Source organism: Myripristis murdjan, chromosome 20 (assembly GCF_902150065.1).
Source record: "Myripristis murdjan chromosome 20, fMyrMur1.1, whole genome shotgun sequence".
Lineage (NCBI taxonomy): Eukaryota > Metazoa > Chordata > Actinopteri > Holocentriformes > Holocentridae > Myripristis > Myripristis murdjan.
In genome coordinates, this window is record NC_043999.1 from 14,818,723 (window position 1) to 14,842,475 (window position 23,753).

The 23,753-nt window shown below is 42.4% G+C and overlaps 1 protein-coding gene across 2 annotated transcripts in view; it reads right to left on the bottom strand.

Moving 5' to 3' along the window:
* slco5a1 (solute carrier organic anion transporter family member 5A1) overlaps positions 1-15,780 on the bottom strand; it is a 47,100-nt gene extending 31,320 nt beyond the window's left edge. The window contains exons 1-3 of one of the 2 annotated variants that reach the window (XM_030078958.1): positions 15,548-15,780; positions 15,338-15,435; positions 13,307-14,823 (exon numbers count right to left, since the gene is read on the bottom strand). In XM_030078958.1, the coding sequence (XP_029934818.1) occupies positions 13,307-14,267 (961 nt within the window). In that variant the 5' untranslated portion in view covers positions 14,268-14,823; positions 15,338-15,435; positions 15,548-15,780. Of the gene's footprint in view, positions 1-13,306; positions 14,824-15,227; positions 15,262-15,337; positions 15,436-15,547 lie in introns of those variants that run through there. The other variant, XM_030078959.1, reaches the window with a different exon arrangement.
* Positions 15,781-23,753: the final 7,973 nt, after the last annotated feature.

A 23,753-nucleotide genomic window follows, 5' to 3' on the forward strand; every position in this document is an offset into this window, starting at 1 on the left:
AAATGAGCGAAAAGAGAGTGGAGGGATTTTCGCTATTTTTAGCAGCTCCCCAGCTGGTATGAGGGACGCTCTGGTACAGTAGTCAGCCAGCCAGTGAGCCATGAACAAGCTGTATTTGTTTTGGGAAAAGATGTCTGGAATCTGTCATTGGAAAAAAGCATGACAAGTACGCAACTTAAGGAAGTGCATGAAACTCTGTCATCAGGAAATAGTTTTCAACCAGATTAATGCAGCAGGTGCCTAAAGGAAATAATTTGAATGCTGGAGGGCTGGGGCTCGATCCAGCCACAAGCGTTTGTGTGCTTCACTAGGGTCGAGGATCCTAAGGCTGAAACCAAATGACCGTTTTCTGCTGATTCTGATGCTGGCCTAGGGCTTCTATACCTGCAATGGCAGCAAAGGACCACAAATCTGCTGCTGCTGCTGCTGTCTACTAGAATCCAATTAAAGGGCCAAAGGGCTCGGAGGAAGACCGCTGAATGCAGAAAAATCTACATGGCACAGGCACAAACTCCATCAGAAACACTGCAATGGGAATAAAGGCCCAGTTGATGATGCACAAAAGTTCAAAAACTTCACCAAAACCTGTCACTGCGTTTCAAAATCCCTAACTGATAGACAGCCGTACTCTCTGTTTGGGACATTTAGAGATTTGAAGTTTGGGGCATGTTCTCTGAGACATATTCAATCAGAGTTTGTTAGAGTGGAGGCGTGAGAAAGGGTAAAACTTCTTGTCATCTGCGCCAAAATCATTTAGCAGTACTAGTCTCAGACAGCTGAAAATCTATTCCACACCCCCTTGCCTCTTTTCCCTCATTCCCTCTCTCTCTTCACCATCTCTCCATGTGACAAGCCAATCAAAGCAACACAGTACTCCTTAACTGGCTTAGTGATGGAATGCCATTCAAAGGGACAGGCTATGAGAAATGTGCTAATTCCTTTGTGCATGTCTCCCTTTCTTATTCCCCTACCTTTTTATCACTCTTCGGTGTTTCTGTCGGTGCTGCCCCTTAAGTCCAGACTTTTGCCCTCTCCTTAATTCTCTGATCCATCTTTTTTGTGGACTTTACTCCTGTAGTCTCTTCTCTTCCACTTCATTTTATTACATTGGCCTCAAAACTTCACAAATCAGTTTGACCCAGACTAACTGACTGTACCATGATTATATGAGTAAGACCTCACTGATTATGGTTGGTGCAATGACGTTTAATGGAGAGCTGAAGTGGGTCAATCGAGCAATTTCAAGCATTTTCCTGCTGTGAAGGATCTCTTTCACACAGAGAGGTTCACAGGGAGAGTCAACTCTGGGTCAGTGTGTACCTCCCCATTGCCCAGGACATGCTGAACAAACGTCCAAGCATGCAAAGCAACTCAGCAGATACAACACTCGTTTTTCACTTTCCAGCCAAGCTGCAAAGTCAAAATTAGGATTAGGTATTAGCAAGATTAATGGTTGAGTTAAAGGTGCACTATGCAAAACTGCCGAGGGTCAGCTAAAGTGAGGACCATTTTGACTCAACTGCCAAAAACCGTGAAATAAGCACCTAATGTGATGGTTGAGCCAACATGGTTCTTGTCATCAGCCTAATTCACTTACGAATCCACTTTTTTTTGGCAGGTAAGTCAAAACGGTTCTCTCTTCAATCAACTCTGTGGAATTTTGCACTGTGTACCTTTAATGTTAATGTAACATTCGCAAAGTTTAATTATAGGTTATTCTAAATTATACCAGGTTCTGGCTGTGCAACAACAGTGGTAGGCTATACAGCCAAAATTTTATAGCAATATTTTTTGTGTACATTTTCAACAGTACAAGTATATATCTTGGTATAGTTGTTTTTCAGGGAACATAATCTGAAAAGTGGTTAATGAAGGAAAATGCCAATTTTGGCTGAAAGTATTCGGTATCTATTCTATAATTTTGTAAGTATTTTAACAGAAACAGAATTTACTTTTTTAATTTGGAAAATTCATATAGACTTTAAACAGAACATAAACACAACAGGATTATGAAATTACTGCAAAATAAATAAAGGCCACAACAAGTTCTTTTTCACCTTGATTATGTTGTGTTTTGTCTTGTCTAGAGTTTGCTACACACATCAGGATGAACCTCTTCAACCTCTTGGCTTCTCATCCTATACAAAAAGCGAGCTCCACTAAGTCTTCAGCCGCTTCTGGAGGAGCAGGTGACTCATTAGAGTACTTTTAGAGTACTATTTTTAGAGTACTGTTTTTGAATGACATATGCATATGTAGTTATTACAACTGTACTCTCATTGATAATTCATAGCGGCCATCCAGCAGGTCTGAGGAGACAAATTCATCACAGATACTATACATAACCCCTCCTGCCAACACAAAAGCCTAGAAACAGAAAACTAGACTGAGGGAACATTTTTCCAACTCTGTGCAAAAACAACAACCCCGAAAATACCCAGAGGCCGAATCAACTTGAGAGGTCAGCTGAAACGGATAGATATCACTGAGAGGAGGGAAAGTAGGGAATGTAATTTGGTGTGACATGAATATAGAGGCTGTCTCTGTGCAGTGCTATGTTCTGTACTATTCTGCAGTGAAAGCAACTGTTTTTACAGATGAATGGGCCAAGTCTGTTGCTGCTGTGTGCATATCTGTGGGCACATGTGCGTTATGGCATGTCTCCATAGATAATATCTTAGCATTTGAGAAGGTGGAAGATAATCTTGTGGCTGAATGGGGGCCCAAGAGTGTATGCTGCTCTCAGAGAGGGACAGCTGGACTGGGGGTATAACCACATTTCTCCAGGGGTCTTTGTCGCACTCTCTTATACACTCTCTTACACACTCGCACACACAGAGTGAGGGAGAGAGAGAGTGGAGAGAGAGTGAGAAACTGTAGTGAGTACAGGCTCAGCTCTTAGTTTGTCAGCCACAAGCTTGCACCTGCAGCTTTTCAGCCTCTCTCATTGACAGACATGGCACAGCAATCTGGTCCATGGTGCTATAGCAGCGTACCCCCCTTTTCACCCAATGCCAAGTATTAGGCAAATTCACCAGCACATCCTCCTCTGTCCAATCCCCCGGCACCTCCACAAGTAGAATGTAAACAAGAGAACTGGGCACTTGAAAAAAAAGCCTACTGAGAAACTGCCTAGAAAAAAACATGATGGCATTCTTCCTTATGTTCAAAATGCACGTTTCCTGCTTTTATTTACAAGCTTACATTCCAAACTGAATTTATCATCTACATGTTTTCTACGCAGTCATTTGATGCAGCCAAGATTAGCTGATATCCTGCTCGTGAGAAACCGATGATATCTGAGATCAGAATCAGAATCAACTTTATGCACCAAGTGTGCTTATACATACAAGGAATTTGACTCCAATTTACAGGCTTGTAGTACTTATCATGCAAAAACAACAACAACAAAAAAAGAAATAAATAGGAAGACTACAGGGAAGTGTGTATGCACAACAAGGTATGTCACAACTATACAGTAGTGTTGTTATGGCTGAATATATAATATATATATAAATATATACCACTTTTGACAGGGATACCATTTACTTTTGTTTGTTTGTTTGTTTTTTTCCTCCCCAATTTGTGTACTTTGAGTTTCATTTCCTTAGTAGCATTCAGAAAACAGTCCCTATGGTTATGGAGCTGTAATATTAAAAAAGAAAATAATAAATGCAATCACAAATATGATCTTAAACATGCATCAGGGATACTTTGCATATAAAAACAGTCACTGTGTCAGAAATCAAAGTAGATGGAGTTATTACGCAGCACAGCGGTGCCATCTTTGACATTTTTGTGCTACCTGCAAGTTAGAAAAGGCCTCAAACACACCATTCTGCAGCAGAGATGCCTTTTCAATGAGTGTGTGGGTGGATGGGAGCACATGATTCCAGTCTCAGTGTCGATAGGTCAGGCTTTTCTGCAGTCTCCGCAGAGGCACAGATGTTCAAATACCACTGCAAGTTTGCACAAAAACCAACTTTATGGTCTGCCACACACAGAACCTGTCCTCTTGCAGTTTCACACACTTGTGCTCACTCTCAACACCCCCAAATGCACCAACCTCAAACCTCCCCACCCCCTACTGCAGGTGCGCGCACACACATATGTACACACACACACACAAACACACACACACACACACACACCTTGGGTGCAAGTATGCTGCCAGATCTCCTCAACTACCAGCAACTCCACTGGCAAAAAGGCCTCAAAAGAGCAAGAGGCACTGCAAGATAGACAATAGAGTGAAATAAGAACGAGAACAGGGGAGCATGTTTGAGCAAATTAAGATAAATAAAAACATTATTTTTTAAAAAATAAATAAATTATTACAATAAATAAGGAAAAAGTAATTTTATTAAACAGCTAAATAGACACGACATGGCAAGTTTCCTCCTAAACTTCCCACACTGCACAAACTCTCTGTTAGCTAACATCTGCTGACGGCACTTGTCAAAACACTGTCTCTCCAATGGGCTATATCATGGTTACATGTTACCCTATTAGCCTATGTTATATAATGCACCACCAGCCTACCATTACTTTCACTAACATAACAGTGCCTGGAAGAACAGCTATTACACAAACAGACGAATGTGCAGTGCAGAAATTGCCCCAGTCTGTATGCCCCTCTAGCCATATTTCTGGTCTCACTGCATTTTTATTTCCAGCACATGTGTGTGTATGAGTGTGTGTCCCTATGTAGCAGCTATATCCCACATGGGTATGTCAGAAAATGTTTCAAGCCATCCATCTCCCTCAGAGTGGGCTCCTGTCCCTTTAGGGAGCTTGACACAGATGGGTCTGGCTGGCCTTGGATGGCTCTTGCTGCTATGTACAGCCAGCACAGTAGGACAGCAGCTGAAGGTCAGCGGTGGACCAAAACCAACCCACGTCAATAAATAACGCACACAATAAGAGATGATGTAAACACAACGCAGACTACAAAAACCCACACAGAGATGCAGAAATGAACATACATGATACTACATCAGAGAAATGTTGTCTTGGTCAAGTGGAGGAAATCTCAAAAATGTCCAAAGTCAAAAAGTCATCCCGCATGCCAAAAAATTTGTAGACTTACTTGATAAATAAACTGTTTATTTAAACATATTTTACAAGTAAAAACTGACCCAAAAAAAAACTAGGCTATACCCTCTCTTGATATTGTGTATATTGTGATATATGCATTGCCCATATATCTTTACCATATACTTACAGTATATATGTGCCTATCAGAAAACAACATATTGTCTTTACATGGTCACATATGTGCACCTACCTGCTCAACATACGTTTATGATGGCATTGGTGGCTGACGACATTTCATACATGGCTATTTGACATGGCCAGCTCTGTGACCCTAACAAGGATAAGCAGTTTGTAAATGAATGAATGAGTGAATGATATGGAAATATATATCTGGATATGGAATATTAACATATTCATTTTCTCTATGGGAATACATAAATAAATCAAACAGCGTAAATTATAAGTCGTTATTTTACAGATTACATAATAAAGCACTGCCGTTATGAATACCATATGAAAAACTTGCATTCATAGACAATAGCACAGAAAACACAAACATCCTTTTTGGCGCTCTACCAAATACCTCTGGTTATTTTTTTTCATACTCAACATTGTCTTGTCAATTCCTTGGACTTATGTAAAGACCATTAACACTTCTCCCTCCAGCAGCCCTCCCGCCCTCAGTCTCCATATTTGCAGGGCTGGGGTCAAGGAGAACAATAGCCAGTTCAGCTCTCCAAGGGTACAAAACTAGACTGAAGGAACATTTTTTTCCAACTCTGTATAAAAAACAACAACCCCAAAAATACCCAGAGGCCGAATCAACTTGAGAGGTCAGCTGAACTGAGTAGATATCACTGAGAGGAGGGAAAGTAGGGAATGTAATTTGGTGTGACATGAATGTAGAGGCTGTCTCTGTGCAGTGCTATGTTCTGTACTATTTCGCGGTGAAAGCAACTGTTTGCTCGGGTGAGAGCTGATGCAGGCCAGAGCTGGTGACTCAGACAGCGTCTCAATCAGAGATTCTCTGCCTCTTTGAAAACACAGTGCTGGAAAGCAAAAGTACACTCAATTCCATCAAAGGACACACTGTACCCCAAGTAAACGATAAGCATCTAGCAATCACTGAAAACAACTTATTTCCTGCCTGCATAAAACCACCAGAGAATGGTCATGTTTCTGTGCACAATGCTGAGTGGCCAAATCAGAGAAAATACGCACAAAGAATGTTTTCTAATGAGTGCTTTCGGCAGAGATAGAGATGAAAGCAAAAGCACCAAGAAAGACTTGCAGTGAATGGAAGACATAAGTGAAGTGGCCTCTCGTTTTTATTACTCTGAACCATAAAACACTTCCAAAGCAGTATTGCAGGATAAGGTGGCTCAGTCAAGATATTAATAGTGTTGAAATTAGGCAGTAACACAATTAGAGATGATAAAACTAGACAAAAAAAATGCTCCTCGCAATAATAAACTCCACATTTAACATTCAATTAGACCCAAATCTGTTTCTTTTCTTAATGAGCCATTGTAATTTGTCCAATATGACAGACATTGTTCATGTAATCCCCCAGGATGTTCAATAATTGGGAATCATGGCTCGAAGGTTGAGGGTTGGGGGTGGCTAGGGTCCTGAGCTCTTTACAATTACTGAAAGACGTCTGCCTCAACACACAGAGCATTCAGCCATAAAATTAACATACCATCACTGTCTGAAAAATCTGAATTTGAACTGCACTTTATCTCTAGAGTAAATATCTATTGTAATGTCCCAAAATGTATTAAAATTATTACAGTCCCATACAGCATACATTTCCACACAGTAACGACGAAAATACCTCAAAGCCATCCTGGGATGTATTTAATTTCAACGTGAGCACCGAGAACACGGGATCAAAGAAGACTTGGCGGAGCAACATCAGCTGAGGAGCCGGTGAGAACAAAGAAAGAATGTGCTCTTGTTTTCCTTTTTTCTACAGCGCGCCCATCACACGAACTACTTCTGGTATTTCCCCAGGAACCTGCCCACATGGTGAACACAACACAACCATAAGTCTTTGGGACAAATAGGTCCAAATAGACTGAGGGGGGCAAAGTATGTAACAAGTGCCAATTAGTAGACAGAAAAAGCAAGCAACAAGGGAGACTAGTAGTGCACCTTCACATCAGCTGAGGAAGAGTAGTATTCATAGTCAGAGCTGGCAGTCCTGCTGTCTGCAGCTGAAAAGGTCGCATGCTGCTGAGTAACCCTATGGGCACAGAGTCCAGCAGGGCTGTGTGACGGGACGGGGGGGCAGAGATATTTAAAACCTCCAGAAGGCATACGAATAATCTGTTGGGGGACAGTGACGAAGCAATGCTGGCCCTCTGTCTATGTATGTGCCAGCCAAAGAGAGGGGCAAACGTGAGCCCTACCCAATCCTGAAACATGATCTGTCAACCTAGAGGGACACAGTGCAGCAGGGAGCAGGCAAAGACCCAGGGGACGTGTGTGTTTGTGTGTATCTGCTGCTGTGTGTATACAGTTTGCACTTGCTTTGGCTGCTGCTAAGCGGAGCAGGACACACAACTTAATGTGACTGGCTGAGTGAGCACAGCAAGGGGCACGCTTGGGCCATTACTGATAATTCTAAATTATTAAAAAATAAATACACAGTGAGGTTTGACTCTATTATTTTTCATTCCCATTATTTCTCTGAAAACAGTCTACCTGCAGGGGACACACATGACACACACAAACAACGCACAGTAGGAAAGCAAGCAAGAGGGAGACCGAGAGCAGCTGTTCTCTTTCTAAATTTGTCAGGGGAGAGGAGAGAACACGCTCCTTGTGCTTGCGTGCAAGTGTGTGTCAGTGAGTGCAGACAAGACGAGTGTTCAGGCCCTCTCTGCGGGCGCTGAAGAACAGCCCCTCTTTTCCTAAACTAAGCGTTCGCTCTCGCCGTCCTCCTCCTCCACTCCGGTAAATAAACAGTCCTCTACAGTACCTCTGTGTAAAGCAGAGGCTAAGTCAGATGCCCTTGGTTTTTCATGAACATCTATTAAAACATTAATAATGCACAAGCCCAAATAACACACAAGCGGTTATATTACTTCCAGAGCCATCTGCGCCGCAAACTAGGTAAGATGCAGAGACTATGGGGCACTGTCCGCCAGCAGGAATCAATTAACCTTATCCTGCACGTAAAGAGGTTGGTTAGGTGCATATTAGCATGCAAGGGAGGCTACTCAGTCTGGAAAAAAACAAGAAGAGGTTATGAGAAAACTATTATATGTCAGTTACAGTCCATTATTTCAAGGTTACAACAATAGTGGAAAGTACATGTTTGTTTTATAATGACTTTTTTTTTTCTACGGTAGACACTAGGTCAACAGGAATAAGTGTGTGCACTACGTCCCAAGTGGTATGCTGCTCACAATCTAATCAGACCTGAACTCTCATCCATCCCGAGTCAATAACAGCTTCTCAGCATCATTAGCTTGTAAATCACAGTGGGTGTCAGTGGACAACCCTGCCCCCTACCATAACCTCACTGAGGTGGCAGCCACTGTCAAAGGCTTGGAATAGATCAACACTTTAATGTTGAGAAACTGGATCATTGATCGTTTAGATCTATGGGTCACTGCGTTGCCCAATCACATGAAGATGATGATGGATTGTTATCGATGAGAAGATGTCTTTGTTTCACGAAATGTTACTGGCCCAGAGATGGACCAGATTCCTTAGGTGTGCATCTGACCTGTGTGTTTTTAAAAAAGAGAGACAGAAATTTTTATTGCACTTTCATAAATTGCTAGTAAGAAACAAGAAACAAGAAACAAACAAAGGTTGTGGAAAGATTTGAGTCATTTGAATCTAAGTGAGCCACAGCTTATCCTTTAATAAGAACCATTATTTGACTGAGGAATAGAAAGCTCATCTAATATAACAAGCCTGCCTTGCACAAGATGGAGTGGCTCATCAGCAAAGGGTACAGACAAGTGTTCACCATAGTAACGTCAAGAATGGTATGTAGTAAATCTGTCGGAGCAGAGGAAGAGAGCAGAGAGTAGAGAGAGAGAGAGTTGGTGATTTGCATACAGTAGCGGTTTTAAGGCTAGAGCTTCCAGCGGCTGCCAATGCTTGTCTTTCTGTTCCCCAGAGGAGCACTGTTAAACCACAAAAGTCTGAAAAGACTAGAGAATAGACAAGAGACAGAGAGTGAAGAGAGCAAGTAAGAGAGGTGTGTAAACTAAAAGAAACTATGCAGTGACTACTTCCCCCTTTAGCTTAGGTAGAGTACAAGAAACAAGGCTAGCACTCCATGCCACTTACATTACCATGGAAATGGGAGGCCAGAGATGGAAAAGGGGGTGATAGGTCAGAAGGAATGCCCTACTATGTACGCATGCATACCCAGAGACAAATACATAGATAACACCCCCCACACTCACAAATCACTCTCTCTCTCTTCAACACACACAATATCTCCCTCTCTCCAAGGGCACCAGAACTACCCCTCGGTGTAAACCTCATTGTCCTACAAAGCGAACAACTCCTCCCATCTGAGCCAGTACAAATTGAGATGGGGTTTGCGTTAATGGGTTTGGGGAAACCTCCTCTAGGTATATTTAGGAAAGCCTCCTGAAGATATAGGTAGCCTACTGCTCCACAAAATTAATTTGGCAAAATATAGAAATGAATGTTTCTGGGTTAGTAAATTAAGTGATTTGCCAAAAGTACCCTACCTGACAGCGGCCAGTAGCCAGTGTGAAGGGGCCTGGGCTCTGACTACATTTTCTCTATTCAAGAGGGAAAGCAGGATGAGCAGTGGCAAGAAGTTAAAGCTGACATGACGACACATGAATGTGTAATGTCTGTGGTTTGAACTGATAATTGAAGAATAGCAATGTCATATCATTATTATGAGCTTGCCTTTCAAACAAACATGGAAGCAAGATAAGATGGTAGAGGCTGATTCATGCACTAAATGCCACAACATGCCTGGGAGAATGTCAGAGATAAAGCTGCAGTCAAAACACCTCAATAACTAGAAGAGTGCACTCAGTAGAGTGCAGATCTCAGCTTTTCCAGGCTGTTGGCTATGTGATGACTTGGGAGAGACTCAGCAGCCAATTGTGTTATCATAGCTTTTCAAACTACAAATTAAATTACTGTATGATTCAGATATAATAAAGTACAGTATAGAAAATATATGGTACAACTCCAAAAGCGTCTTGAGTTAAAGCTTTTTCTTGTTCTTTCTGTACCCATTTCACTCTATTACACACCTTGCCAGTGGCCGGGAACCTATGTTGTGAGCCATTCACATGGCTGGATTAAAAAACAATGTTTCAATAAGAGCACAAATCAAAATAGAAAAATTCAACATTACCACAAAAGGTCTCTCTCTGTTCGTCTCTCTCTCTCTCTCTCACACACACACACACACACACACACACAGACATACATTAAAGACCAGTGAGGAGGAACAGCACACCGACATATGAAACAGCTGTTTTACATATATTTTTTACAGTCATGACGTATTAGACAATGTAACCTATTTTAACATCCACTTGTCAGCAGATTACATCAGTCTCTTACACTTTTTACAGTGTTACATGTGTCTGGAATAGGAGCGAACACAGCCACAGCAGGATGAAAAAATGAATGAGCTTGACAGTGAATTAAGTGAGGGAGCGTCATAGCAGCCTAGAAATATGCCAGCAGAAAGAGAAAAAGAGAGCAGCACTGGTCAAGCAAGCTAGACAGTGAATGAAGAGAGTGCAGAAGTAGCAAAAACAAATGTTTTGCAAAGGTTTTGAATCACCACAACCATTAGAGGTTCTTAATCATACTGGCATAAAAGTGCACAAAAAAAATTAAGAGGATAGGCACAGTAGTTTGCGCGATTAGCTGCGAACGGACACGGACACAGACACACACACACACAGAGGACAAAACACATAATTTCCTTTTCAGTTACTATGGATATTATAGGCTTCTAAAAGGCAAACCAAGGACGTTTTACCCCACTTATCTCATCACTCTGACATGTAAGGACATGTCACTGTTTTCTCAAACAACACTTTGTTGAAATGAAACAGATTATCCCTCCGTGAGCCTTCTGAAAATAGCCAACAAGGTCAAAGGAGCAAGTGGCTGGTGCCACAATCACTGTTGCACTGACAAACACCTACATGAAGCGATGCCTTCACTGTCACGACTCGGTGACCCTTACAAGGATGATGCATTTGCCCTCAAGTACTGTGCCAAGCTGAGGGAAAAACACGAGTCAGTGCTTGGGGTTTGGTTGTTTTTTTCCTTGTTTCTTAGGTTGGCTCAATAGCTATGCTGCATTGGCTCCCTGTGGCGCAGGCTCTGATCAATACTTGGTCTTGAGGGCAGCAGAGCAGGCAGTGTGAGTGGGCTTCACAGCCAATATGCTCCATATGCTGTGTAATGTTGTGATGAAGGGCCATTGTCAGCACTCTGCTTAACGCTGTGCTACCATCTCTATGCTTTTTTTTTTTTTACCTGCACACTCCGAAAGAGAGCAAGCATGTCCCTCATACAGACACACAAAAACAGAGGACCTTGATAGGCAGACTGATATCCAGATAGTCAGCTGCACGTAAAAGCACACACACAGAGGTCAGTGGGACACTGAGCAGCTGTGAGATACTGCACCAGACTGAGGGGTGCCCCCTGTCCCAATAATCTAACTAGGGGTTTCAGACAGATAGGGGATAACCTTTTAAATCATAATCTTCCCTGTGAGCTATGTGCTATATGTGGTATGTACAGCTCATCACTCTGACAAAACCATTAGGGCAAGCAGAACACCAGCATACCAGACAAATGACAGGCTACCTCTGTATGAACGTCCAGATGATTTGAGGAGGAACACAGCTGAGAATCTGCTAATGATCAGACAAAGTAGAACCATGTCTTCTCTGGCTGACCACAGGAGGATGTTGTTTTAAAGCTGACAGCTTTCCATGCACATACACAAACAAGCCTGGAAGGCACTGTGTGTATATGCATACTTACACAACACACACGCATGCACACGCGCGCGCGCGCGCACGTACACACACACACACACACACACACACACACACACAAAGACAGACACACACACTGAGTGCTGGACCATTAATCATAAGCAACCCAGTTCCACTTCTCCCCCTGCACTCCTCTCTCACATGTGCTTCTGGCCCAAGGTTGACTTTGCAGCTTCTGTATTTACCCAGCATGCTGCAGGGGTTGCACACCATGGAGATTAAATCAAAAGGACAGAGGGCTGAGGGCTGAGCACATCTCTGAACTCTACATATGTAAGCATGTACTGTACCGTTACACAGCAGCCAGACCCAACTAGTCCAAAGTCATTCAGTAGATTTACCGGGTAAAATTCTTTCATATTGTATATCATGTAATCAGCTTGGCTACATGACAGGAATGTCAGAACAACTGGTACTTAGGCACCAAATAAATGGCAAAATACTGAAAACAATACCACTCCTTAGCATCGACAGTACTGAGACAACTTGATCCCTCACTCTGTAGCTCAGTGTTGTTATTCTAATGTAGCCTCACCCTGTAGGTTAAACACTTAAGTTGCAGTCATGCTTACAGGACTGCAAATCAAAATGAGAGCCCATAATCACTCCATTGTACTCATTGTTACAGCAGGACATTTCATACATTCCTCTGATTTGAAATTAGTATTCTGGTGGATCGCTTTGTTTTCTGCTTGGAGGCTACAGGACAATATTGCACTTGTAATGGAGTGCTCTTGTTGTAATGTAGCCTGTATGTTTAAATACTTAAAACAGATGAAGCTTCTGTTAACTTATTAATGTTTATACAAAGTTTTCAAATAAATGTTTGTGTGGTGAATGCGATTTCTGTTTTGGCCATTAAATCAGACATCGGGAATCATGGAAGTTCAGTCATACTAGTATCAACTACCAAAATTCTGGTATCATGGCTCCCCCACTAACTTGTTTGAGAAGACTACTTCTTTGCCCCAAGCTGTGAGGATCTTTTCTGTCACACACCAGGCCTGTGGACTTAGTACAACAGGACAAGACTAAAGAAATTACTGAAGTGCACATTTGGCCAAATACAAGAGTAGATATGCACAATTGTCAAGTCTGTGTTGTAATAAATTTCATCACTCTCCTGAATGTAAGTCATCATCTATGAAGGACAAAAGTGTTTTTCAGAGTGCCACTATTCTACCCTCTCATCAATTAGTGGTGCATCCAGGCTGCCTTACCCAGGTAGAGAGATGCATTTTCCTTCTTCACGTTGTCATCTAGGTAAGTTGGCCCCAGAGTGTAGATTGGCGTTGACCCCATGCCCACAAGTATCTGTGCACAGATGAAAAGCGCCACATACAAGTTGTGTTCATTGCCCTCCTGGTCGCGAGGGCATGATGCCACATCCAGCAGCTCACGACTACTGGCATTCCCGCTGAGACAGAGGCCTTCGTGGCCCGCTGAGGAGTTCATCTCCTGGATCTGGTAGGGTGGTGAGATGAAGTGTGGCAAGGAAAACAAAGCTGCCCCTACAGCGATGAAGACGCCCCCGACAGCCAGCCAGCGTGGTCTCTGACCCCTGCCACCGAAGTAGGAGATGAAGACGACCACCAGCAAGCTGCCGATGTCAAAGCAGCTGACCAGCAGGCCGGATTCAGAGCTACGAAGACTGTAGCGCTTCTCGATGGTGGTGATGACACTGCTCAGGTAGCCTGACACCATCAGGGACTGGATGAAGGTCAGGTAGCACATGCAGAACAAGAAGCAGCGCGAGTCCCGCAGGATCACCCGCACGTATTTCCTAGCCGGGACACGGATGAGGCGGGTGAGAGAAAAGCCGAGTTTCTTACCCCCGGATCTGGTGGCCCTGTGGCCCTCAACAGGCAGAGAGCTGCTGAGGCCAACCATGCTGGAGACAGAGGGAGAGAAGTCTGTCCTGGAGCAGGGGGACTCAGCCTGGCTGGAGTCTGGGGTTTTCGGCTGGAGCTCGCAGCTCTCGTCCACAGCCACAGAGGTGTGGGTTGTACTGACCAGCCTGGGCTCCACATCCTCACAATCCTGCTGACAGGGTCCATTCAGGATGGGTAAGCTTTTGGACTTGAAGCAATTCCCTGGGTCCATGTACTGGTTCTGGAGGTCATGGATCTCCAGAGTCTCAGACAGGTCGCTCCCCGTCTCATCGTTGTCTGACAAAGTCATGGTGCAGCTGGAGATGCAGCTTCAGTGGGCTCCTGGCTGAGTTGACTAGAGAGTCAGAGTCAGTAACTAGTGCCACATGAGGACACCGAGGAGCTACTGCAGGGCTGGGTGCTGGAGCAAAGACTCTGCCCTGACAGCAGGACTTGGGGGGGACTGAGCCCCTCCAGCTATGGGCATGTTTTATTCCACACTGCCATTTGCAGCACTGCTGCTCTGTCACAATAAGTCTCTCTCAAAGCACAACATTAGGACAAAAACATCCTTGCAAGCCACTAAAGAATAGTGATAGTGGTGTCTTGACTGAACAGAGAAAAACATCACCTTGCCCAAGCACCTCAGAGTATTATCGATGGGGTAATTTGTTTACAATACAAAGGCTAGAGGATTAAAACAAAATGAGTAATCAAAAACAAAAAGTGCCCTCTCTGTAATGTTCCTCCTATTTTCTAGTCCCATTTAAGGTGGTTTGATCTTGATTTTATGGCTCTTTGTTAGATGACAAGCTCTTCGTCTTCATAGCTGTTGTGGGTTTTTGTCCTGATAGCCGTACAGCATCCTACAAAAGATTTGATAAAAAACAGATTTATAATCAAAATAAACAAAGTGGACACATATTTTCATACAAAATCTAGCCCGTTACACTGCTGACATTGTTTTTATGTTATTCTAACAGGCTCTTCACACCGACAAATAGCTGGAAGCGAAAAATAACATGATACAAATAATAATAAAAAATAAAAATAATAAAATAAGCCGTCACAAACGAACGGCCACGTCGGTGTCAAACTGTCGCAGCGCTTACGGCAAAATAACATTACAGCTCCTCTTTGTCAGACGAGGAATATAGAGAACAATGAAAAGACCACGCTGTCCACTAACGTTTCAGTCATGACTTGAAAAGAAATTTTAAAAAACCCGATTCAAGAAGAGATAACAGTAAATTAAGCGACCGTAACTCACGGACTCGAGCTGAATCGGCGACAGATATTATTTCACTTAACTTCTCGGAAAGCCTATGTATGGAAACGCTGAGGAAGGCTATAGGAGCTATATGAGGCTGTAATACTCACACAGGACAGAGGGAGGTAGCCTGTTGTCTATGCAGCCGCCACTCTGTGAATGAGTAGACTGGCTACAGCTGCTGGTGGGAATGTGCTGCCTCCACTTGCTGTCGGAAATATTAGCATTACGAGCCAGGCACATGTGGGTGTCCAAACAACAACAAAAAAAGTGGAAAACGCGACAGGGGATGTCTAAAATTGCGATGACACCCGACTTACCGAGATGTGGCGTTAATGATGTGTAAATTTGGCTATGTCAACAACCAACAAGTGATGATAAAAATCGGTGATTAGTAGGTTTTGCACCCCTGACAAATCTTTAAAATACAATTTGCGCCCCCGTGGCTCATATTTTTTGTTTTCTGTCTGTTGCTGCAGCGAAAAGAATAAAGAACTTTTCACCGAGAAAAATGTTTTTGCTGTTGTGATAATGTCGGAGGAAAGCCACATCAATGAGCGACAATAGCTAAACACCACCAGCAACATCGTGGTGACGAGGAGCACATGAATGCAACAAACTGTGGGGGCGATTTTTTTTTTTCCATATGAGCCAGTGGGACATGTAGTCTTTTTGCTGAGTCTCTCGTGAGTTAAAAGTCACGCTGCATGTGTGCGCAGAGCAGAAATGAGCAGCAGCCGCTCAGTCAGACACAGGGCGTACACAGCGAAATCGGAAAAACTATTGCAATCACATTTTCGTTCACTTTGTTTTTGATTATGTGTGATTTAGGACTTCAAGGACCAGAATGCTTGTCGGCCCATATGGTGGCCTGTTGCTTGTGCTGCGTAATTTCGACAGCTGGGACCCTTGCTGACCCCGCAGTGATTGACTGCGCAGAGGCCACAGGACTGCCTGCTTAGACAATAGGCTCAGACTGTGGTCTTGAAGCTGCTATTTGAAAGGGAAAGACCTTCTTGTAAAATGAGCCTATTTCTGCTGAGAGTATTCCACTGATTTTACTAATCCCCCCACCCTCCTCACCACCACCCCATTTTTTTCCTTGAAGTGAGTCATTATCGAAAAAAGCTGAAAATGAAAAAAAACAAACAAACAAACAAACAAACAAAAAAACAATATGGTAAAGTATAGTGGAGGCCATATCCACTTAAATTGACCTCCCTGACTTTTGAGGAATAGAGCTTAAATACACCTTTTTAGAATGATGACATGAGAGATTCATATTATTGTCCACATTTTCCAAACTGGTATTAATCTCATTTGAGTTATCCTATTGTCTTGACTTAGAAGATAGGAGAACAAGTACCAATGGGGTTTTCTAAGAGGATAATTTATTTTTTTTGTTGACACTGATGTGATGACCCCAAATGCAGGTTGAGGTTTTACCCATCTTATTACTGCATCATTGAGTATAATTATAACTTAAACAGAGAAACATAGCCTACACATGTAATCATTATGACATGTATGATTTATTCTTAATCCTATGCTTATTTATTTAGCTAGTATTAGCAAAACCAATTTGCGATCCATTGGAAAATATCAGTACTGACATAGAATGAGTGGTGGATACCCATGTATCTTTCTGGAGTTAATGTTGTCAGCTGATTCCCAGTGACTGTCAGAGGGATGGATGACTTTCCCCAAGGTCATTAATTCATTTCCTGGACTGTGTGGGATGGCGATCAAACTCTCTTCCCCTCCTCCTCTCATTCCGATATGCTCTGCCCCTTCCTTGGGCCACTGGGGGAATAGGATTTGAACAAAATGTGAAGGTCAAACCTCTGTTTCGCTAAATTGAGGCAGCAAATGATAAACAACCCAATTACACAGATTTACCTAACCGCTAAGTACATGTGATGGGAGGGAGGCATCTGCTTTCTTTGTTACTTCTTGTAATGACAGACCATTTTTTATGCAAAGTGACACAAACTCACGTTCTTTTCTCCAGTATGCAGGCTTTCCCAGCCTACCCAGCTCCTTGCTGTCTTTGACGGAGCAACTGTCTCTCATCAATCAATCATAGGGGTCAATGAGCGCTATCACATGCCATCATCTGTCATCACTGTCCAAGGGTTTCTCATCTCTGTTTCTGGCTTTCTGTATGTAGCAAGCTAATCAATAGCACAGACTGTGGTGAATACACAACCACACAATTTAAAGGAGATGAGAGGATTAATTCGGCAGATAGCAGTGTTGTATCATTGTGGCTGGGCTAGGCTCCTGCCGCTATATACTGGGAACTGCTGCTCCTGGTTTTGACTCCATCTGACAGCAAATATCCATTGTCATAATGCGTCTTGACTTGATCCAGGTCTGGGAAACTGAGATCTAGTGGGTGAATTGTTTAGGTGCTTGTTTATATTTGTAGCATGAGCTTGTATGATAATGATTATGTGTTGCAAATACAATGGCAGGGAGATTACATATCTCAGAGAGTGCATGGGAAGGTCACAGTCACGGATTTTCTCTGTGGTAAGGCGGCAGCTTACAATAACCAGTGTCAATTCAGCAGACTGCAAAGATGCCAAATTACTTAGTGTTATTGGTAAGATGAAGTGATTTCAACTAAAGTCACCAAAAGCAGCTTTAATAGATCCCTGTTCACACCAGAAGTCCACTTTCTTCATTACAGTACCTTTTTAGCTGGAGATGGTATTTTGAGATGTGTTTGAGAGCTGCTTTAGATCAGTGGCTTTTAAATATTTTTCACATTCTAGACCTCAGAGTTGATTTTCATTAAACAGCAGACTCTCATTTGAAGTGATTTTCCTCCAGAGAACCTGACATGAAAACATATTTTGGTTTGTATTCAATATTAAATTATTTAGTTGTCACCCTTGAACACTGACAAATTCAAAGTGGAGAGATTAAAGCATAATGTTAAAGTAATCGCTCATTATTTTTTTGTAGCACAGCAATTTCTTGTGAATTAAATTTTGTCCCCATTCCGCTTAGGATCCCCTTGATCCTTCTAAAGGACATCACAGGGTCCCAGGACCACAGTTTGACAACAACAGTTTTAGAGGATTTTAACAGTGTTTTGATACTTTACTGATCGTTGCTGGGAACTTCACCTCGCTTGCCTCTTTCCAGTAAGGTAAGATTGCAGAGACGGCTAAAGACACACAGTGCCAGGGATTCATGCGACTGTTTCAAAGAGTCTTCAACAGAGCAGACACGTGCCAGCATGGCAGCTCTAAACCCATAGGTCCCCCGGATGAAAAAACACTTTCTTTCTTTTGATGACCACCTCTCTACAGTATAGAGCAAGGTGGATGTTTTCATGCACCAGTCCAATGATGCTGAAGCAGAAACAAACTGCTCTTTTCATTTTCACTCCTGCGTCAATGGCAAGGGTTAATAATATCTCTTTTCTAACTACCTCTTTGGAGCAAGATATGCATTTCCAGAAAATCTAATCTAGGATAAGACAATGTGCATGACAAGTTCCCATCCATTCATTCATTCTCCAAGATTGGGACAATATGCTAGATAGCTTCTTGTGACATGACAGTCATTTGATTTAGAGCGAACAGAGAAGGTCTCATACTAGCTCAGGACCACCCATCAAAGTCAGACGGACGGAGAGTGTGGAGACATGAGCTGAGATGGGAGCAGAGCAGCCCTCTCCACATGTCCGTGTGTCCATGCCTCAGCTTCAGAGGAATTTCTCTTGAATGCCATGCACCAACAGAAGAACAAAACAAGTCTGTTTCTGGTAAAGAACAGACAAACAGAAAACTTCCCATGTGAACGAGTGAACCAGTACAATAGAGGCTAAACAAGCATGCCTGCATTTTCAAAAGGGGGACTGGTACAAAGCATGTCTTCATATCTGACTGTTTCCCACAATCATTGCCAACAATGATTACTAAATTGAATTCCACATAAACCAAGCAATAACATCCGCAGTTTTTTTAAATAGGACAATAGTGAGAACTGTTTGTTTATTAGTGAAGGGTTAGAAATCAAGCCTATTTAAAACATCCCTATTGTTTTCAGATCACTGCTATCCAGAAGGTGGTCACAGAATTCTACGCTGATATGGCCTGTTGCTCACAGTGGGAATTTTTTTTTTATGATGAAATTAATCAAATTACCTGTGATCAGTGAATATAGTTCAAGAAAATTAAATTGAGTGAATGATAGAATAGGCTGTCTTTGACATGCAAACATTGTCAGCAGTTCTTGTGTTTAGTGTGGGAACTCTTCACTGAACCACTTACAGACTTGAGCACTGAGCCTGTGGTATAAAAATACAACACTGCCCTCTAGTGCACAATCCACACTGATGCAATGAGGACAGAATCTGCTGTTTTGTTCTACTACTTTGAATAATCAACAGATGGCGCTATGCCCTCAAGATTGTTGGCATTGCAGAGGGAAAGGTGATCTGTTACTTGGGTACATCATCTGTAAATGGACAACAGGACTGCTGAGTGAGATCATATGGTGCCAAAAAGGGTTTTGATGATAAACAACACAGCAAATACTCACTGAGACCCACTGAAGTGCAACTTCACAATAACATTTAATTTATATAAATTAGATTTAGATGCTGTTGCAGCAAGATTGCACCTTAAGACATTTCCAAACTCTTTTTTTCTTTACTTTAATGAGAATATATAAGCAATATAGATGCTAAGTTTTCACACACTGGCAACTGAAGTTGAACTGGTTGTGAAATTTGGAATTATCTGAAGATGTGTGGGCCATTTTAGCATTCAAAAAACAAACAAACAAATAAACAAACAAAAAACAGCCATTGTTATATTCTGCTTTTGCATTTCACTCAGATGTTTCCCTTTACACACCATTTTGTCCTGTCTTTGCTGTTCAGCTACAATCTTTGTATGCCTGGTCTGAATGCCTGTGGGAGAGATACTTTGTTAGTGAGATCTCCTCATGTCAGCTTCCCTGTGAGTGATGAATGGTGGCATCATCATCAGCAGCAGCAGCAGCATCTCTAGCCTGGTCTGACACTCCCTGTGGCCTTGGGTCCTGCGCCGACCCCCATCTCCCCCCGACCCCCATCCCACGCTTTTCCTGTCAACCAAACCAACTTTATTGACATTACAGGAATCGCTAATGAAACACTGTCTGGTTCTCAGCTCTCTGTGTCTGCCTGCAGAGCTATTAAAGGAAATCGTGCACACGCAAACCTATGCAGATGTGTGTGTGGGTTCACAAATATTACAGTCCCCAGCCCCCACCCATCCACACACACATTGCAGCCTTTTCCTGCTCATCGCTTTGGCAGTCATCAAACATACGGGAAAATACTTATAATGAGAAGTATTGAAGTGTGTGTATCTGTAACTGGAAGCCAGAGGTGCTGCTAGGAATTCTGGGACTTCTGAAAAGCTGTAACATCATACACAGCACATTTATGACAAGATAGCTCTCCAGCTTAGGGCCCCTGAATCATTTGCTGCTTTTGCATCACCTGCTGAAAAGAGGTGAAGGAAACAATCCAGTCATCTCCCACCGTTTCATGGCTTCATCAGCTAATGGCTGTACAACAGCACTCAAAGATATAGGACTCTATGCCTGAACTATAACCCTCTGTGGTACTGTTTCACCACATTCTGCTTACACGAAAGGCATCCATTTCAATTAGCCATGCTCTTTGTGCTGGTTTCTTGGGTGAGCATTACTTGTGTTCTTGACACTCTTAGTTTCTCCGGTTTATAGTCAGAACTACTTTCCAAATTAGTTTCTCCATTCAGAAGGGCAGGCAACCAGTAACTTTGCCACCCTGAGAGCAACTGATACATATGAATAAGGCTGGCAGATCAGGACAGAAGGGTGGTGTAGTAATTGTGTTAAAAAGTGCAAGGGCCTCAAAATAAAGACCCCCAGTCCCCCAGCCTGTGGAAGCCCCCTCACTGTGCAGAGCAATCCCAGCAGATTGGGCTCTATGCTTATGCTAAAGTCCTGCACCCCCACACCCCAGCCACCACCTCCAAAGGCCCGATGGATGGGCTAGGTCACCCAATCAGAGGGCTTATACAAGTCACTCCATGACAAAGGCTTGCTGAATGTCCCTTTCCTAATAAATCATGGGGACATTAACAAATATGTGGTGGGGCTAGGAAAAGAGCACAACAACCCCCTTCCGTGTGGGGATCTTTAACACTGATAACACACAGCTTTGATTACTCAAAACAACTACAGAGCAAAGGATAAGAATTGCCCCCTGCTGAGGGAATCATTGGGAAAACCCAGAACGTTCATCAGAAAATAATCCTAAAGGTTAGAAGTGCTTGTGCTTGCAACACTTTGTGAAAATGTCCTTTTAACTTATAATCACAGCTAATGCAGCAGATATTTATTTATTTATCTAAAGTTGGTAAGCAAGGTGCAGTGAAAGTAAAACCCGAAGTCACTCAAAAAGGCATGAAATGAAATGCAAATATGTGACTAAAGCACAAATTAGTTGAGATGATGCATTACTGGCAGTAACCAGGAAATGCACAATATTGCACAGTATATTCAGCTGCACAAAAACAGCTGTTTTGTTGCCAAATCTCCTCTCCATGAAGAGGTGCGGTCGCTCAACATATAATATTAAATATCCAAGCTGAGAATGAGCAGTAACCATTCCTACAGCAGTTACATTTCTTCTCTTTTGACAAATAAGCTGTATTAGTTTATGTAAAAAGTGGTATTACTTAATCAGAACCTATAAACCAAGTGTCGGTCATTCGGGAAGGGAAATAAACCTCGATGTATTTTAATGTATGGGCCACTCCTGTTTAGGTGGGTGAAGGGAGGTAGGCGCAGAGGACAGCCTCAGTTTACTGTAAACAGGGGGCTGTTTCAAGCCATCCTCAGCTCTTCTAAAACATATGGAAATGGCCAATACCTGGAGGGCTTTGTCCTTCTGTTAGAGCATCCACAAGACCCTCACAATGTTAAAGGGGGGACTGGAAAACATTTCATATTCATGGCACACAATTACCTCCATATGAATGGCATAATTGTTCTTGAGAGGCTTAAGCTACCAACTGAAGAATGCCTGGGTTTTCAGGCCCTCAGGCTAAGGTGATCACCATCACTCGCTAAGGCAGAGGGTCTGCTCTATCAGAGCTGCTACCTGCTGTGGCTGCCTCAGTAAATTAAGTGAGTATCTGTGAATGTATGTCTGCATATGTGTGTGTTTATGTGTGTATGTGTCAAATATTGCAGTATCTGGGAATAAAGCTAACTGGTTACCTGATTACTTGCTTATCTGATTAGCTGATAGCTGAGAAGAAAGGCTAAACTGAGAATTAATGACTTCCTTTGTTTTGAAAAGGAAGCACCATTACTAAAGATAGGAGTGAAAGACTGGGTTTAATTCCCCTCCTTACCTCCTCATTAACAACCCCCAAAACAAAAGAGCATCTCCCTAATTGTAATAAAAAGTAAGTTGTTCCCCCTTTTAAATTAATACAATTAAATTAATGACATTTCTTCACTTTTGGAGAAGGGAAGGATGAATATGTAATACCCCATCCAGAATGAGTTTTTTTTTTCTTTTTACTGCACTTGAAACATATGTGCTTAGACTCATCCAAAATGTTTCCCTCATTTAATAGAGTAAACAGTAGTAGCAGCAATAATAGGAATCAACTGTTAATCATGAAATGTGGAAAATGCATGAGTATTCTAAGAAAAGCATTGACCTATAAGAATTGCCATTGCTTTTCCTTTGAACAGGGTGGGCCCTGTTTGGGTAAATATAAAGCAAATTCCTCTCCCATTCTTCTTGTAGCCTACCACCCTGGTTTTTAGGTACTTGAGTGTGTGCCTTCTTAACCTCTGAAGAGAATCCTCCTGCCCAGCTCATCCCGCTAATTACCTTCTAGCCATACTGTAAATGGGCCACTCCTGATAATCAGCCTAAGCTGGAATGATGGCTGGATAGAAGGATGGATGGAGCGAGGGATGGATAGATACATAAAGAGGATGGGTGCATTTCAATAGGCAGCACCTACTGAACCAGGGCCCAAAGCCCTTGTTTAACACCTTGTCTAATTCTAGTCTTTAACTCCTGATGACTTTATCCTCCATGCATGCAGCAGCACAAGATTACTCCTCGACTGAATAGCTAATAGATTCCTCTTTCTCCAGAGCAGTTTGGGTCAACCTGCAGATTTGGGAAGCTTATTATGATTTAGTATTGCCAGTCTGCACAGATGTAGCAAAACATTGTGCACTTTTTGAATGCTTCCTTTTGCACCACTAGATCTCCCTCTGTAAACACATATTAATCATCCATCACATATCCCCTTATGTAAAATAAGCATATGAATATCAACACATTTCCAAGGCTAAGAAAGATACAAAAAAGAAGAAAGACAAGGATTTGAGTGATACAAACACTAGAGACAAAGACTATATTTTGACATGGAAGAAAAAAATCAAAGATACTTGATGAATATGTAGAGGCATTGCTGAATGTAAAAACTGCAGACC